We start from the raw sequence: 19,119 nt of genomic DNA, 5'->3' as shown, positions 1-19,119 counted from the left end.
GCAATAATGTTGTCCTTGTTTGATAGTCATCACGTGTGAGGCTTGGAGAGGTGAACTGCTTTGCCCAGGCTGCACTAAGATTTTAGCATCAACCAGTGGAATTCGAAAGCATGGGAAGATTCCCTGAGCAGTTTTTCTTTAGTATCAGCTTCTTAAATGAAACAATTTTGAGGGTTTTTTTTCTTCATAGCTCACCTGTCTCTGAACTAAATTATGCTCTGTTTTGTCTTGCCTTTTTTATATTTATACCAACTCACTTGTAAGAAAAAAGCCCAGCATCTCATGAAGCATCTTTTTATACCTGTTGATTTCAGCCCTGAACATCTGTATATTGTTGTGCCCCAGTAATACTATTTTGTCTACTTAGTTAAGACATTTTTAATCTCATAGCTAAAAATAGAGCAAGTTTTTTTTTTTTGTTTGGTTTTTTTTTTTTTTNTTTTTTTTTTTTTTTTCAAAACACTACAAAACACTTTCAAAAAAGCCTACAGTGTAGGGCAGGAAAGACCGTTTTCCATGTCTGTGGTACTGGTATATTAGAGAGCTGCAGAAAGTAGGTTTTAAAGCTTTGCAAGTTTGAAACTTGACTTAGCATGCTGGTGTTCAGGGATCTCCCAGAGCAGCTTCATTTCAGCCTTAATGAACTTGAGCTCTGTGGGGCCAAACTTCTAATGTGACAGTCCTGTGGTTTTACAAGCGCAGAGTTTAGCGTCAGCGCAGCGCTGAAGGTGTCTTATCTTTTCATTTTGCTGTTCCTGAAGCTGTGTTGCTACCAGCTCTGTCAGCATCTTCTAGATGTTTGCCTGGGGCTGTTCCAAGTTGACAGCTTTATCTGGTGGATGGCTTGTATGAGACCTGTTGGTCTTGGCCAGCTGCTGCAAGATGGGCTTAAACTAGAGGGCCTAGTGTCAAGGCTGGATAGTTAAAAAGGCAGAATTGATATCTAAGATACCTCACGTCCTATAAGTTCCTCTGCTATAACTAAGTTCCCTGAGCTGCTGCTGTGACCCTTGTATAAAGTTTGCTGCAGAAAGAAGTAAACTAAGGAGGCAAACAGTGTATTTTTTTTTTAAGACCTTGGAGAAGTTCTATGTGAAATGTGATGTAAAGTGCAGAGTTCAAGAATCTGTGTGTACTCTGCCATCTCTGTACAATGTTCCCTTTTCCTGCAGTGGGTGTCAACCTCTTCTATTTCTGCATAATTATCTACCTCTATGGGGACCTGGCAATCTACGCAGCAGCTGTACCGGTCTCTCTCATGCAGGTGACCTGGTAAGTGTGCTTTTTGCTCTGGGATTGCGTGCTAATGATGAAGGGGGGGGGGGTTCTGGATTTGATGGGATGGTAAGTCCAACTGAGATCAGCTCTTCCCTCTGAAGACTGGAGTAGAAAAGTGACTCAGGAACAGCTCACCACTTAACAGGTGGGAAGATGAGGTTGCTTTATGTTCTCCTGCCATGAGCCTGCTGCATGCTCAGCTACTGTTAGATGCCTGATTTCAGATGAGTCCAGCAGTGTGAAGTACTTCCAGCTTCAGCAATTTGCAGATGTGGGACTTGTTGCTCACCAGTTTAACTGCTGTAGCCTGTGCAAAATTTAGCTCCCCTGTGACTTAGGGTATGAACTGAGAGGTGTGACACTTACCAAGCCTGTGACCAGCTAGTGGTGATGATATATTATTTTGTAATGTTTACCTGATGAGCTTTGGACTAAGACTAGTTCCTTTATCATAATCAAAGAAACAGCTAGCAGAAGAGATCATTTTGATCAGCTGAATCAAAATTGCTGGCTGAATTTGGTTCATGATTTGGAAATGGAAGCCTTGGTGATCCGCATATGGCCAGTAAAGCCTGATGCCAAACTTCTAAGTAACTGTATGCAGTCTGAGATTTGCCTTTAAGCGTGTATTTTTGATGACTTGTTTGCTGAACTGTGCAACAGAGCAAGGAGTGTGCGTATGTTGAAGGCAGGGGGAAAGGGGTGAGGAATAGGCACTTAGTTTCTCTGAGCACTCCCATTTCTTGAATGTAGGAGAAGCAAAGATAATTGCTAAGAGTGAATTACTGCCTTTCAATTCTCCCTCCTTCTTTCTCAGTAGTGCCACTGGCAACCATTCTTGCAGTGTTGGAGATGGCACGAAATATAATGATACGGATAAGTGCTGGGGACCAATTCGCCGGATCGATGCTTACAGAATGTACCTGGTGAGTTTCTGAAACTGGTACGGCCATTATTTCCCTTTCCAGTCCAAAATAGCATGGCAGCCTTTTCTGATGTGGCGGTTTGTTTTTCTTATAGGGTTAGTGTGGTTCAAGTGAACAACAAAGGTGTGAAACGCTAAACTCAGTCATGTCTTGTTGGCCTATTACCTCTTTTGTCGTCTTGGTGACATTGCTGTGTTTTGGTTGGTGGCTGCGTTGGCCGTCAAAATCATCCTTATGGTTTTGGGTTTGTTAAATAATGTTCTATCACTGTTCTATAGTTTGTATTGCTTAAGCAGGTGACGTGCCCTTGCCAAAGTGGAGGGGGGATTGTTTATTTTTGCTTTTTTTTTATGGTTTTTTTTTCAGTGCCTGGCTGAAGTAAGTTGCTTTGAAGTAATTGCTCTCAATATACTCAAGTATATTAAGCTCTCTTGAGTGCATTCTCTATGTGAATAAAATCTGTTTATGCTGCAAGAGGATCTGCTTTTTGAAAGATGATGGAAACATACCACCTAAACAACATCTAGTGCTATATGCTGCTTTTGTAATAGCTTTCTGTCTGGTTTAGGATTGTCTATTGCATCTATTACTGCGTAGTGGTTCTGCTGTGAAACCAAGGTTTTCCCAAAGGATGATAAACACTGCTTTTCTTCAGCTTGGTGGGCGTTGAATGCTTATACCTGAAGACAGATGTCAGTATGGCAAAACGAGAAGAGGGAAATATTTAAGTGCTGAATAGTTGTATAGCTGTGGCAGAAAAAACAGTGTGGCTTTTGGGCAGAGCTGTTAAGGCTCGAGGTGACAATTTTAAGGGAAAAAAGTGAAGAGGCTCTGGATGGATGTGTTTTTTTGTTTGCAGAAGATTTCAGGGGTAGTGACTATATGAAGTTATTTTGTGGTTACTGTGTTTGTGGTGGATCACATCTCTGAGTGCACTTGTTCCAGCATTATAGCAAAAATAAGAGCTGGGCTTCAGGAATATTAGTGAATGTCAAAGCCTGGTTAATTATTTAAGAGAAATATTATTGCTTTGTTAAATTGCTTCTTGGTCTATTTCTTTAAAACTTCCACATGATTGAGGATTTCCTCCCTGAATTTCAATAACTCTTCCTGACCCAGTAGAAGGAGCTAGTCAGAAAAGGCAGACATGCATTAATTACTGCCTGCGTCTCCCAGATATTATACCTATAACTCATGATGGTAATTGTTGTTAGCACTTGAAAAATTAAAAAAAAAAATAAAGATTGAGCATTAGACTTGCTGTTGTCTGTGTTTGTGTGACTTTCAGAGACATCTTTCCCTCTGCTTGTCTCCTCTTCTGGATTTGGAGAGTAAATATTTACAAAGTCTTTGGTAGTGGTTAATCCTTCCCTGCTCAGTAATTGAGATGAAGATTTCAATAATTTTCTCAGCTCCTTGTTAGGAGTAGAAAGGGAGTGTTTGCAGGAAAATGCTGTGGTGGTCTATGGTGGATTATTAGGGGGGAGTCATTTCCATGTTCTCTGTGTTTGGAAGACTGCTGAGTGTCAGTGTTACCTGCAAGCTGTAGTTTTTATTAAGGTTTTTTACTAGATGAGTATGCGGGTAAACAGGGACTTGTTTTGTCCTTAGCACTGCTAGTTTCACTTAATGCTTGACCCCTGTCTCGTTTTATTTCCCCAAAAGCAAAGATGATACTGTTCTACTTGTCCAGAGAGGGTAGTCATTCATGGAACACTGCGAATCACAGCACTGACACTATCTTCAAGTTTGGGCCGCATCTGAAGAGATTATACTGCTAATGTTTTTCCCCAACGTCCTGGTTTTATGATGTGGATGACTAGTGACCGATAGTGAGAGCTCTTAAACCTTCTGAGAGAAACACAGGGATGGGGGGCAGGGGGAGCAAGTCACTTAGTGTCAAGTAAAAAATTATTAGCAACACAGATTGTCATTGTCCACCAAATGTGGTATCTTGCTAGAGATGTTTTAATACAGACATCACAGAATGCGCCAAATTCTCCTAAAGTTTCACTTAAAAAGAAATTTTTAGGAATGAAAAGATTTTATAGCTTACTGGGTTGTTGTGACATAAGCACTTTATGAGTTCTGAAGCATTCTGCTGTAGGAAGTTTCAAACGCCTATTGGAGGGCTGCATAAACTGAAGCGGTTGATACAGTCAGATACAGCTGCTATCCTTAATTTAAAAAAGAAAAAGAATGTTGTCTCTGTGCCAAATTTCTTCCAAATTGCTCATCTTTCTATGGACTGGGCTACAAGGTGGTCAAGCTTTCAATTATTGAATATGATGCTGCCAGAATTGCTGTATGCAGCACTTACTTTAAGCTTAATTGGAATAGTGTGTATAATATAAAACCTGGTGTCACCAGACATGAGAAATGTTCACTGCTCCATTGCAGTGATGAGTCTGGCAGTTATTTCTTGAATATATCCTCAAGCTTTCTGAGTTTTATTACAGCATGGAGAACTGTAACTCTCTGCAAGTTTTTTCCAAGCTTGTTTACAGAAGTGGGGTCTTGGATATGTTAGACAGCTGAAAACTGCCCGTACAAAGGAGAAAAGACAACATAAAAGTAAATTGGAGGAGTGAGATGCCACAAGAGCACAGAAATTTGCTCTCTCTATCCTGGGGGATCCCAGCCTCTAGAGAATTTACTCTATTTCCTTGACTTTGTTTTAAGTTCTCCTTCCTTTGAATAATTCAGGTTCCGTGTTTCAGTGGGCAAATAGGACTTTTCTTGCAAGTTAAGTTCCCCTGTGGGAAGAGAACAGATGGACATTGCAATCCTAAAAGAAGGCAGCTCTTTTGGAACAACCCTGTTGTCCTAGATACCTGCCTCTAGTTTTCTCACCTTGTCTTCATGCTGTACTTAGGCTTTGAGTGACATAGGAGCATGACGGGTGGATGTAACAGAAACTCCTTCCCTGTTCCAGTGAAGCAGGTCTCCAAATGTGATGCTATATCCCTACTTACTCTGTGCAGGGCTGCACAGAAAGCTCTTTTCCTTTTTTTTTTTCTTTGGGGGGGGGGGCAGGCAAGCACAACTACCAGGACAAATAGACTCTTGTAGGTTTTCTGGGAACATGCTGCCAATGGGAACTCATTTGTGCCAAGTGCCACCACTCTGCCAAAGATTTGTCCTGCCTTTCTCCTGTCGATTCTTTCTGCCCAAACACCTTGTTGTCTTTTCAACAGTAACCATTTCAAACATTGACCCTTCAAGCTGGGTAAGAAGGGGAAAAAAGAATGACTGATGTAAAAATCCTGTTTCATGGTTTAATGTGCAAAAAGGCCTCTGAAAGCTGTCTTGACTCTGATCACTGTGAATGGAAGCTGAAAACTGTGTGTATAATGAGAATAGTTAAACAGATTAAATCCTTCTCTTGAGACTTGTCTGTCTGTGCAGCATCTTTATTGCTGCTCCAAAATTTCACACCTTAGTGCAACTGCAGAGTCTTTAGAGACCACCAGACCTCTATTAACCTATGTCTGAACAAACGGTTTTCTTGCTTCTCGTTTGTAAATTGCCTTTGAAAATAAAGGCTTGCAAAATAAATAGTTGGAGGCAAGTGCCAGGGAATACGGAAGTAATCTCTTGTTCCTGTCCTCCTTGCTTGTAGCACTTGTTGCTAACGTTTGCCACCTCTCTTTTGGACCTTAGGGTTCTTGGGTGGGTTTAGAAGGCAGGCCGGGCAATTCTATTCCAAGCCTGTGAAGACAAGACCATGCAGGGCAACTTGGATAGGAAAGAGGCGTGTGTTAGATGGTCTGGTGACCTTGTTGAAGGCAAGGACTGATTACAGTTAAAGCAGATCGATGGCTTTCTATCTTCTCTGCAGAATAGTCACAACACAGTCATGTCCTCAACAGTTGAAGTGACTCCTGAGTCCCTTGGCTGCTTTGATGGCAAAGTAAGGGCAGAGCAGAGTTCTCTCTACTTTAGATTTGTACTTCAATTCCACAAATCTCTTTATTGTGCTTTCTGTAAAGCCAGCTAGGTATCATCTGTGTAGACCAAGGGGAAAGGGCAGTGGATTTAAGTTTCAGATCTCTCTTCATAATACTTTCTTGTCTTTCTAATCCACTGCTACTCTGATGTAGAAATGTGACATGATAGTCCTTGTTTCTAGAAAGCAAATAGGAGATTAAATCCTGGGGATCAGCAGCCATCCAGAATATCTGATCCAAAATGCATTCATGACCTGGCAAATAGCGATTCTGTTCTGCACCGAGGCAGCCGTTGTAGCTAAAGCCTTTACGTTCTTCTCAGCCCTCCTTTTCTGGCAATTTGAGACATGGTGTCTTCCAAGAATGGAAAGGAAATGGCTCAAATTCCCAGGGGAAACTATCTGTGTTTCAGAAGAGAAGCACTGGCACGGGTACTCCTGGTAGCCTGACTTAGTTCTGTGTTGAAGCTACCAGGTGCATCTGTTCCGTCTGAGTCTCTGTTGGTTTTTTAGCTGATTGGGAAAGGGACACGGCATCCGCTTTTACAGGTTCGCAGATGCTGCAGTATCGCAGGCAGCCCAGCGGGTGTGGGCCGAGTGAAGATGGGAGCGCAGATGGTTTAATGGAGATTATCCCAGTTGGAAACATGCTTGTGCAGTGAATAAAATGAGCGGGCTTTCAGACGCTTACCATCTCCCTTCAGGAAGGGACAATGTCACCCCAGCCTGACGCTCTGATCACAGTACTGAGCGAGCAGAGCGGGGTCCGGCTTCTGCCGTGGGAGGCTGTGCAGGGAGTGAGGAGGTAGGCTGAGGACACTTACAATTGCTCAGTGCCAGCAGAACTTAATCGGTAAATGCAAAGGCTGAACTGATAAGTGTTGATGTAGATCCCGTCTCCCTCTGTCTCCACGTGGTGCTGCCTTCCTGGGCCTGCTTCTGCTGTAGCCTAGAGCTCCTTCCTCGTTCCTCCAGCGTACGTGCTCTGTTCTCTCCTTGGCATTTCTCCTTTCTGACCGTACAGCGTGTGTGTACACTCCCTACTTTGTGTAAAGGTACCTGTGATTTTATTCTCAAAACAGATATGGTTAAAACTGCTGTAGTGAGGGCAAATGTATCAACGTTTTCAGTGCATTAGACTAGTTTTAGCCTCTGTTTCCATACCTCCAGCTCCGGGTTGCCTTGCAGCCTCCGTGTTTTTCCCAACAAATATATGAGGGGGGCCCTTATGGCTGTACTTGAACAGCCGAGCTTGATCTGAGCTGTCTCTTGCCACCTGGGAGAGCAGAAACAGTTGGAGCAGTGCTGCAAACAGGATGCATCTTCCAAGGGCACCTGGCTTTGCCCCACTCATTCGCTTTGCAGCAAGTGCTTTTGCTTTGTCCTGCCTTCCTCAGCTGTGCCCTGCAGCAGCATCCAGTAATAAATGGGTCACAGCTGCTGTCTCCTGGATATTTATTCTTACAGGTCTCAGTGTCTAGAGACCTTGAGAACCAGCGGTGGGGAAGGTAGCTGCTTCAGCGGCAGGTGTCTAGAGCAGGGAGGGCTGACTTCACAGCGCATCAGTCAGAAGGGTTTGAGTATGCCTGGGTTTGAGGTGCTTGTCCTGAGCTCCGGGGTGAGGCTGGGAGGAAGGAACAAAGGCTGGTGGAAGTTTACCTTGCTGGTGTGAAGCCAATGTCTTGTTTAAATAAATCACTTCCAGTTCTGTAGCATTATGTTCCAAATTACCGCAACTTATAGTAAGGATGCTACCAGACTGGAGCACTATTAACATGTTGTCCTGTATGCATTATCAGAATTTATTTATGATAAGACCTTGCCAAAGGTGTTACATGCTCTTCACTAGCAAAAAATACTCCAGTGTGATGTATTATGGTGCTAATATGGAAATAGAAACAAATGTACAAAAAAAAGCTGCTATTTCCATGCATAGTTCCAGTTATGAAAGCCTTCAAAATAGGGAAAAGCCTCTTTTGAGAATCCAGAATATTGTGCCATTTCTGTATGTACAAGCACCTGAGCTTTGAGCCATTACTGTGACAGGAGAGGAATTAGCACTACATTAAGCATAAATATAAATAGTCCTAACTATGTTTGTTACAGGTGCTTCTGAAATACAGCTCTGTTTGGCTAAAAGCCCAGTCTCAGGGGCTGATGGGCGTCATCTTGTGCCTCTCACCTAGTCAGCTTCCAGAAGGTGTAGTCAGTTAAGTTGCTCTTTTGCTCTGAAATGGTTGAAGAAGGACAGGAGCCAAGTTAATTTAAAATAAATGGTGTCTGGGTGTGGAACAGGAAAGCAATTCTCAGCTTTTTTTTGTTGTGAAACTAATAAGGTTGAAATTGGCACATAGTCTTGTTAATGTGGCATAAATCCTGCCTCCTTCACCCTGGTCCATTCTTTTTCTGTGGGCTTGTCAATAAATTCTCTCTATTGCTCACTCGTCATATGCCAGTGACAGATAAACTAGCAGTTTGCAGAGTTTTTCACAGCCCTTACCTTTCCTAATGCCAAAGTTACCGAAGTAACTGGCCTATGAATAAGAGGTTTCTCTTGGCCTGGCAGGAGGAGTGACAGGAACAAGTACAATCTGAAAGTGGAGTATAAACTTGTGTTGTTGACCCAAGAGCTGGAGATCAGCTTTTGATATTTGATTTGCTTGATTTTGTTATAAACTCCTGGCCTTTCAAATAAAGGAAGCGTCAGCTGGAAGGCAAGCCCCCCTGCTGCTAGGGCTTGGATGGGAGAGTGGTTCTTTGGTACAGCAGTGAAGAAACAGCAAGACCATGGATTGAAGCAACTAGCTTTAAAGGATTAGCTTGTCTCTTTTTTACAGAGAAATCAATAGTGCAGGGGACTGGAATGTGTTTTTTACATAGAGCAGTCTGTTTGCTTCACAATGTGAATCATTTTTTTTTTCTTAAATGGAACCTGGGCTGTGCTGATGCTTGGTCAGACACTGAGCTTTTCTGGAGTCTCCCCCTCCCAGAGAGCCAATCCTTCCCCTTGCTGCTTCCAGCTGAGTGGCCAGGGTTGTGCAGAAGGGCAGGGTGCTGTGCTGACTCCTGGGTACAGACGCTGGTTGAATGTCTGGCCAGATGTGCTGCAGGTGCTACCAACCCTTATGAGAAGCAGCATGCCTGGCATAACTGGCAGAGGCCACTAGCAAGCTCAGACACACTTGGTTTCCCCACAGAAGTCCTGTGTGGTTTAGTACTTGGTTGGGTTTATGTGATGATGGGCAGTGGGCGTAAGCCTCGGAAGCAAGACATGCGCACAAATTGGGGAAAGAAGTAGCTCTAGATATGACTGCTTCTGTACAGTTCTGCAGTTATGAACTCACTAAGCCATTTTTGGGGCTCAAACTGCAGCCCCTGCTGCCAGCAAAACCACTCCTAGTAAGACAGAGAGGGCACATCTGTTCTCTCCCTACATCAAGTTGTCCTTTGGAGTGAGCTTGCTTGTGCAGACACCAACACTTGACACTTTTCTCTCTTGATGTTGAAGACCTGTCTCCCCTGAACAGAGCAGGTGTCAGAACTGATATCTGCTCATGATCACCCATTTACTGCACAAACTGGAAAGGTTTAAAAGGGGCCTTTTAAGATACCTTTTCTGGACTATATTGTTCCAGGAGAATCACTGATCTGTCTTCTGATGATTACTCTTGCAGAAAATAAGTTACAAATATATTTTCCTCTGTTTAGTGTTACCTCGTGCAATGGTAGCGGCAACATCCTAGAAACTAGAGCTGGAGGAGACCCGCTAAGTCAACTAAGCGCTCCCCTGGGAGACTTGGTACAAGCCTGTTTCTCAACAGCGTGTTTTCCAGTACTTTGTTCAGTGCTTTAACACTAGTCTTACTTTTAAACAGAGCTCCAACCTTGCTGCCTGCCTGACCTCACAGCAATATTTTCATTGAGAAGCAGTCTTGTTCTTTCCTCTCCTGAAAATGTCATTAATTCTTCAATACAGGTAAAAAGCACCAGGGCTGCAGAATTGTGCAGATCTGCTACTCTGAACATTGCCAGAAGTTTATACGAGGTAGGGCTCTGGACAGGATAGTATCTCTTTATATGCTGAAATAAGTCTGCAACTTCTTAACAGCCTCCTAAATTGTGCTTTATCTCTGGATGAGATCACTGTGCTCTTGTCCAAAAATGTGGATTTTTGGACTACATCAGCAAATCCCACGTGTGGCTCATGCTTCTGTAAGCAGGACTATAAATACAAATAATGCAGCTGGGATTTATCTTATAAGTTGAAGTCAGTATAATGCTCTCAGGCAGAGCTGATCTCTGAAGCCTGTTGCACCAGTCTGTTGGTGTGTGCTGTACAGTGTAGGCAAAGCAGGCAGGGAGCAAGCAGGCTGCCTGCTAGCCCCAAGCGCTGTGGCTTTATCTCTTGCCTTTGTGCCACTGCAGAGTAGTTACAAAGCGTGGGATGCTCGCTTTGCCTCCAGGCAGCTCCTCCGTGACACCGCACTGTGAATGGGATGAGGCTCTAGTCCCTGAAGTTACGACCTCGAGGCAACTGAAAAATTGTTTGAAGCTCTACTGAAAAGTTGATGGAAGGAGGGGAAGTCGAGCAAACATGATGGCTTAGTGATGGAGCTGGTGTGTGTGCGTTGTGGCAGATGAGGGGTTAGTGGCCTTCAGGAACGGTCATCCTTGCAGAAGCCAAGTACCTCCTAACTCTTGGCGATTTGTGGCTTGACATGTTTGCAGGGCCCTCTGCGCATCAGTGTCACCCTAGTCCATGTCTCCCTTGCTTTACAGCTGTCTGACCCAGGGACTTCAGGAGTCAATATAAATATAGCTTTAACTGCCAATACCCTGCCAGGAGATGATACGAATTTGCAGGAATTCTGGGTGGTGTCTGTGTAATAATGAATACGTCTTCATGATGTCTTGGAGGGAACTCATTAATCTCTTGTACCATACTAACAAATTGTGGAGTGGGGGTGGGGGGGAAGGCAAGGCAGGGAGACACTCCTCAAGGTTACCTGGTATCAGGAAGGAAGAAGGCTCCTGTTTCATAGCCAAGGGGAGGCCAAAGCAAGCTGGAGTGTGAGAGGGAGGTGCAGCCAGACCTGGCTCTGCAGCTACCCTCTACAGTCCTTCCAAGTGTTGCAGGGCAACTATTCAGCTCTCCTGTATCTACCCGCTTTGCTGCTTCTCTCCTGCTTGTTCAGATGCAATTAGAAGATGCAGAGTAAGGGGGAGCCAGGGGTCAAGGAGGTGCTAAAGTGATTACGAGTTGCTGCAAATGACTGTGCCATAAATACTCTTGTGATGAAAAATTAGGTGCCAGTCACTTCAGGGATATTGCTGGCCTCCATCTTTCTCTTTTTTGTGAAAAACGATTATGGAGATAGATTTACCCCAGAGAATGCAAGCTTGCTGCTGGCTGCCATTCTGGACCCATGTGTGCCAGTGACCGCAATCCTTACATCGAATGACTTTCTGAAAACACTTTAGGCTTGGATATTTTTCAGTTTAAGAGGAGAAAGAACTGGTTTTCTGGGATGCTCCTTCCAAAGTGAAAACTTCCTAGTGCACATTGAAAAGGGCCAACTTCAGAAACCATCTCTGACTCTGAATCAGGATGGGGAGAGATGAAGAACACCATCCTTTCTCTCCACATACTGCTTCAACCCTGACCTCCTTGAGCTGCATGTGGAAGCTGTTCAGTTTCCTGTAGTCCTTGGTGTGTCAGATGCCCAGCAAGATCAAAACTTGCAGTGACATCAGCTGTGAAATGAGCACTTCATTTGACTGCTGATCAAAAAAAAAAAAAAAAAAAAAAAAAAAAAAAAAAAAAAAAAAAAAAAAATAAAAAAAAAATAAAAAAAAAAAAAAAAAAAAAAAAAAAAAAAAAAAAACTGCCATCAGCTGGTGCTGGATTAGAGCCTTTGAAAATCTCTAGATCATACTTGGATCCACTAAACCAAGTAGCTCTGAGAGTACTGTACTACTTTCTATGTCTTACAAAAAGCCTCAGTCTTGGAGGAAATGCCAGAAGGTAGTGGGGTTTAAAGCTGGGAGAGCTGTTAGTGTTGTGACAAAGGAACCATGAGAAGAAGCATCTGGCTTAGGGTCCCATGGGTGGAGATGGACAAAGTGCCACTTACTTCACTGGCAAAATCTGGCCTCACAGCAGCTGAGGTCTTAGTTTTCGGGGATATCTGCTCCCTGCCCTGTGAGACTCAGGTGGATGAGGGCTCCTTAGTGCCAGCAGTGTTTTGTGCAAGTTACGACTCTAAACCGCTGCCGGCTGTCCCGAGAACAGCATGTTAATGACCAGAGCTGCTGTGGCAGTAGATGCCTGCTCTACTCGGGGTGTAACTGGCCTCATCTCTTTGTCTATAAATGTTGCTTGTGTGATGTCTGGCAATCGCATGCTCCTTCCATTGCAACCCATTACTCTGTGGGGGATCTGGAGGTTAAAATTCTTCTTACCTCTCAGGTTCTTTGAGCAATTCTTGTTCTGCTGCTGGGTTATCTCTTTTTAACCAACTTTAAGAGCTTCATAGTCGCTTGTCTGCTTACAACTTACTGCCTGTCAGTAAGGCCTCTGCTGTAGCCTTGAGAGGCTGTGGATCTTCAACTTTATTTTTTTTCCCAGCTCTCTAAAAAGCTCCTTCCTGAACAATCAGACTCCTTTCATGTATTTATATTTGTACTGTCCACTGCAAGGGGTAAAGCTTTACCAAAGAAAGCTTGGATCGCAGCCCTCAGTGATGTACCATCTGGCTCTTTAGCTTGAGATATGAGCTCATGCAGGAGAGAAACGTGGCCTTGTCACGGTAGTGAAGGGGGAGGAGAGATGGCAGAGGGGGGCACCACGCTGCACTCGAGACCCTTTCCCCTTGACAAAATTTAGCTGAAAATGCTGAAGTTCTGGCTTGAGTGACTGGAGCCTGCTGTTGGGTAGCGTCGCAGTTGCTGTAATTTGAAGTGGACATAGTGGAACTGTTGTAGCAGTGTCAGAGACTGCTGGTAGATGTTGGTATAGCTGTTAGAAGCGTTGAAATGTTTTAAAGCTATATTTTCCTTATCTCAGAGCAACAAATGGGAATGGGGAAGGCATCTTAAATTTAATGTTTCTGTCTGAAGTCAGTCCTAAAAATACCCTGAGAACATGAATGGACTTCAGGAACACAAATTCAAACAAAACTACTTTACTGAAGACAATAGCTGTTTCAAGCTTCCAGTCAGGGATGAAACCTCTGACCAGTGTCAGTACTGGTTAATCAAGTTCTTTTCCCATGTGCCTCTTCAGACGTACTCGCAAGGAGAGCACCTGACGTGGGAACAGAGCAGCCAGTCCCTTGCTCTTGTAACATCTTGTCTCATCTCCATACTTGCATAGACTGGTTTTGTTGTTTTGTGCTTTTGTCTGTCCCTTCCAGCACTCATCTGGGTTGTGAAGGGGCTCTGAGCTCAGGGACATCTTGCAGAAGCAGAACTGGTGTCAGAATTGCCGCTCCTGACAGTGTGCATGAAATGTCTGCTTTCTCCTAGTGTTCAAGGAGACTTTCATTGCTTCTAAATGCTGAATCAAAGAGCGAGCTTCCTCTGGGAGGTGCTAGTTCAGTAGAGCTTGCATCTGCTTGTCAAATCTTGCTTTGCTATGGGAGTGCTCCATATCTGTAGTCTTGAAAATTCTGTAAAGCATTCGACACTGAGCTTTCCAACCAAGATGGCAAGTTAAACTCATAGCTCTTTCTTTTTAAATGTCAGCTTGCTGCCCGTTAGTGTTAAGTCATCTGTAGGACTCTTTGACAGGGCGGGAGGGGAGGGAGGATGAGGAAGCACTGTTGCTCAGCCTCTGTGAAGTTGAAACATCGTTTTCTGGAAAGGGAGAGAGAGAGCTGATATTGTCCTGAAATGAAGTTTGTGTGAGATGTTGGCACTTCTTCTATCAAGGTAAAGTGAGGACTTCCAAAGTTTTCCTTTGAGGTGAGCCCTGGCTCTGAGGGTTAGGAAGGCTAGGAGGAGGAAGGGAAAGAGCAGTTGGGAGCACAGCCCAAACAGTGATATTTAAGGAGAGAGTGCTATAATTTGTCTGATTTATGTTAGAATGAAGGATCCTTGGCCTGATATTTGAGCCTTGCTAACTTTGTATTGGTATGATGGTTTTGTGCTACTTGAATGAATTTATCCAAAGAATCTTAAATTTTTATTTTTGCTCTGCTCCTGGAGTAGTTGCTCCATTTAATAAAAATAAGTCTTCATTGTCTCATGCAAATACCCTATTTCTACTCAGCCTGGCTGAGAGGGCTTTCAGGCTCTAAATCAACAAGAAATGGTAGCTACTCTTTTTAATTCACTGTTCAGTGAGCACCAAATACAGATGTCGTTCCTACAGATGGGTTTGTGGAGCCTGAAAATGAGCAAGTGACGGTTATGAATGAAACTGATTTTCGGCTGCTTCTCTTGCAAATATATGCAGGCACTAGCTGTAATGCTGTAGTTACTACATCTAGTACATGAATCAATGAAGTTTGGGATGCTAATTGTACTTCCCGAGCCGTATTGTTTTTTGTAAAAGCCACATGCTGAGAAGCAGATGAAAGCTATTGAACTGTACTGGTTCAGAGTGATTTAAGTACACTTCAGGTCAATAAAGAGCCTGTTTAGTCAATACAGCCCTGTGACTTTGGTATAAAGCGTGTTTATATGGTCTGAATTACTCTTGGCTTTAGGTGGCCGTGACTTAGTAGTTGAGAGCTCTCTTGGTAGTCCTCTTGACTGAAACTAAGCTGATAAAATCAGTCAGATGACCTATTAATACTTGGTCTTACTCTTGTTTTTTCAGATAAGCCAATAAACAAAGTTATGTAACCAAGTTTTAACATAAGAGCTTTAGTAAAAGATACTTCTAGAGATGCATTTCTGACCATGGTACACCCCAGCTAGTTTCCCTGTGGCAAGAAGACTCGAGTTGACCAGGCTGCGTTTCAGTTTGAAATGCTGTGAGCTGACAGGTATGGAGGCGGGGAGAGCAGCGGTGGCTGCATTGCTGGCTGGGGCAGGTGCCCCAGCCTGAGTGCGTTTCTGGATTGGCTTGGTGGGGGAACGAGTTGAAGACCCTGCCAGGGTCGAGGAAGCTGGTCTGCTGCCTGTGGCTCCTACGAGCCTGCAAGGCAGCGTGTAATTCTGGGTGACAAGCTGCTGCTCTTTCCTCTGTACTAGTCGGCTTCTAATTTTTTCTGACTGGAAATACAATTTTCAGTAAGAGCCACAAAACCACTGTTCTTTTCAGTCAGTGATGTGCTGGATCCTCATGCTGTTTTCAACACGAGAAAGGAAACTGAAATGAAAAGTAAAGCTTTTTGCATCTGTTGCATTTATTTGTTATTGTATAGGGATTCCGCATCCCCTCTGTAACAGGCCTGGGACATGTCTGGCCTTTCCTTTTTAATGGAAGAGGTTGGGAGAGAAATTAGGGAATGTCTCTTAACTGCCAGTCCTGTGCAAAAACGCAGTAAAGGTTTCTCTCTCCCATCCTGTTGTGAATGTAAACAGCATTCAGTAGAGCTGATGCTCCTTTGTGGCCAAAGGGAGGATTCTTTTTACTTTGTATAATTTGAGGGGGGGTGGAAATCTGCCTTGTACAGCTGCTTGTTCCTGCTAGGAAACCAACTCGGTAATAGACAAATCTTTAATTGAAGTAGACTATATTCGTTCTGCCTTGGGTTAAATGTGCTGAAGCTTAGGAGGTGAGTGATAAACTCCTAGGAATATTTTTAGGCCAGATCAAGAGGTGAACTGGAAAGCTCAGGAGAGCTTTCTTGATGTGTAAGATCTCTGCATGTTTGATGTTTTGACAGGGCAAACTGACGCAGTTTTCCATGTAGGCTTCAGAATGTTTGAATTGCACATGTAATGAAACTCAGTTTGTAAATTGTATCCCTCTGGGGAAAACCTGAGCTTAGAAAACATCAGGAGAAAGTTTGGGTGTGTATTTGTCCCGTGTGCATATTTGGGCTTATTTTTCCCCTGGGGAGCTGGGAAGAAGTTGTGAAACTAATTAAGTCCAGAGTAGGAAGGGCACTTAGGTGCCTGGCACAGTGAAGCAGGGAAAGTAGATATCCTCCTTCTAAGCATCATGGTCTCTTCTCATCCTTTTTGGATGCATTTTTAATTAGGCTACCTGGCCTCAGGATGCTTCTGAAGTTTGCTAAGATCAGCTCCGTTCGAGGGACTGAGCCCTTGCCCCTCGCTTCTTGGCTAATGGTGAAGAACTGACTCCTCTTTCCTGTCCTATGCTGACTCCTGTAGAGCTATACGCAATTTCACTTTGAAGTGATGTTAATCTTGCTGTTTAATGTCCTCTTCTGCTCTGCCTTTCTCCTCTCAAGCAGTTTGGTGTGTACCATGGCTTCCCTTCCTAAAAGTGGTTGGCACAAATCGCTGCAAAGCAGTGCAACCTCATCTCATTCCAGGCCTTAGCATCATTCGTATTGATCCTTGGATACCCATTTTGGTTCATTAATGGGCATCGAGTGGAAAAGGTAATATGTATTTCTATCGCACGTGAATTCATCTCTCGCTTACTTCCTTAAGACCGGTTCCAGGATCTTGTTAAGAACAAAAGCCACTGCCATGAAGGATGGGAGGGGACTCCAGCCCTTCAGGCACAAAGAGTCCTATCACCCCCCTGCCCGCAGTGTGTTGAGAAGCAAAGCCAGCAGAGGAGATGGAGAGTGGAAAGATGCACTCTGCTAATCATGGATTTAGTTGTTTAAGATGCTGAGAGCACTGGAGAATAGCGGTACAAGCTGGAGTGTGAAGTTGAAAGGGATTCTTTATGCTTGTGCAGTAGTTGTGGGGAAGCACTTAGGGGATCCGGGTTCTTCCATTGTCTAAAGATGCTTTTTGTGCATTTTGGCCATCAAGCCCCAAACACTCCTCAGTGCAGTTCTTACTTCGCTACTTAGGGCAAATCTAGATTTCAAACCCAGCTGTTTTGGTGGCCGGGGATCTTGTATCAGTCTTTGCATTGGATTAAACTACTGTTTTGCCAATTGGTTCTGGTACGTACTGATTTGCAAAAGACACCTGTTCCTTAATTATCGCCATCCTTCATCTGTCTCTTTTGTTTCAGCTTTCTGACACGTAAGCATACATAATTTGAAAGGAGTTTGTGTTCAGTAGTATGTTTGTGGGGTCGAGGGAGTTCAGAGAGATTAGTTACAAACTTGAGCATAATTTCCAGTAATAGAGTTGGTGTCTACTCTGTTTGCTCTGAGTCTTTGACCTACATCTCTCTTCTTAGTCAAAAGTTTATTTAGTCCTTTAGGGTTTGTGCGCTATCCTAGGACATAACAACAGTCTGCAGAGGGCAGGAGAGAGTGGAAGGAGAGTGGCATTACCCATCTGGTTGCAAGAAAGTAGCCAGAGAGAGAATTAAAAAAAAAAGAATAATTTAGTATATGAAGGGAAAATTAATTTATACTGAGACATTAAAAAAAAAAAAAAAAAAAAAAAAAAAAAAAAAAAAAAAAAAAAAAAAAAAAAAAAAAACTTGTATCTGATTGTTTTGTCTCTGTGTTGAAATTGAAAGCATGTTAATAGTTAAGGCAGTTTTAGGTTTTAGTCTTGTCAATTATGCCTGTGACGTAGTATTTTCTGTGTGATTTCAGAGTTTCCTCCAAGGATCCTGAATTGCTTCACAAATTTGAATTCTCTGTATGCTTTTTGTCCTTCTTTTGGAAGCAGAAAAAACAAAGTTTGAAGTAAATGTTGGCCCCAGGTCAGAATATGTCTTGACCAAGCGACGTGTGGAACCAAGAGTTCTCTCCTCGGATCCCCTCTCTGGATATACTTTGGTCGTCTGAGAATACTTGTGACGTGAGGCGTTTCCAATTTGCCTTGCAGATGTTCTGAAACTGACTCAAAGAAAGGTTTCTTGGGGTTGTACTAATCTCAAAATAGCTTGGATTCTGTGCTGTCACTGACTCTGCTGGGGCTGACAGAGACCTTGAGGCTCCTCAGCCTGCCCTTTTGAGTCTCTGTTCTTCCCTTCTGGTGACACCTTTTTTTAGGAACTGCTTTAAGAAGTCATAGAAAAGAGCAATGTGTAAATATTAATGTTTAGTATGTGTCTTCAAAATCCCTCTGGGATGTTGAACAAATCTGCACAGTGTGTGCTGTGGCCTTCGGGACACTGCTCTCTTACTGATTGGATCTGCTGGTGTATCATTAGCCCATGACAGTAGCAGTGGTCAACCTGTGCTGCCCCCTGGATCACAGGTAGAGCCGTCTTCGGTAACACTCGGTCCGTCTCCCCAGTACGGGTAGTTGCACTGAAACAATGTCCTACAGGCTTCTCTCCATCCACATTCAGACCTCAGTCAAGATCTATCATCTTCATGGAGTTAAGTTCTCTCTCTTCTCCACCTGGACCAGCTAGGGCTTTTGAGAGGTACTCCGGTCCCCTGTGGTAGTGGTGCTGGGCAGAGAGCATGGCTCCTTTTGGTGTGGGCTGACAGCGTGTTTGCCTTGTGCACCGTGGTAGAGTGCTGGAATGGAACTCTCATAGGAAACCACTCAGTCTTAACTTCCAGTTTTTTCGGGTGTTCTGTGGCATGCCCGAAAGAGATGCAACAATTTGGTACTACAGCATTTGCCAGTGTACTTTACGAGGGCCCACTGGTCTCTAAATTCACGTCTAAGAGCGCAGTGAGGAGAGAACCATTCTTGTTGACAGTATCTTTAATTTCCACACTGAATAGAGTTTGTTCTTAAGAGCGTCTCTGATTTTCCTTACTTTGCAAAATACTTCAGCTTCCAGTCAACAGCTTAACTGTTATAGTGTAAACTTCCTACTATAAAACTTGCAATTTAAAGCATGGAAGAAATGATCTGGGTAGACCTGGTTCCATTGCCATTCAGCCTAGAACACCTCAAAGCTAGCCCATCAATGTTAATACAAGCAGACTGGTCACAGTTATT

General features: G+C 43.6%; 1 protein-coding gene across 3 annotated transcripts in view; it reads left to right on the top strand.

The window, feature by feature from the left end:
• Window positions 1–19,119, top strand: part of SLC38A12 (solute carrier family 38 member 12) — a 48,420-nt gene that overhangs the window by 11,415 nt on the left and 17,886 nt on the right. For all 3 annotated transcript variants that reach the window (XM_085304560.1, XM_085304558.1, XM_085304561.1), the window contains 2 exons: window positions 1,173–1,272; window positions 2,096–2,204. In XM_085304560.1, the coding sequence (XP_085160686.1) occupies window positions 1,173–1,272; window positions 2,096–2,204 (209 nt within the window). The remainder of the gene's footprint in view (window positions 1–1,172; window positions 1,273–2,095; window positions 2,205–19,119) is intronic.

Source organism: Rhea americana, unplaced genomic scaffold (genome assembly GCF_003343005.1).
Source record: "Rhea americana isolate MKP2758 unplaced genomic scaffold, rheAme1 scaffold_21, whole genome shotgun sequence".
Lineage (NCBI taxonomy): Eukaryota > Metazoa > Chordata > Aves > Rheiformes > Rheidae > Rhea > Rhea americana.
Note: the sequence above shows the minus strand (reverse complement) of the source record. Positions and strands in the feature narration are given on the sequence as shown.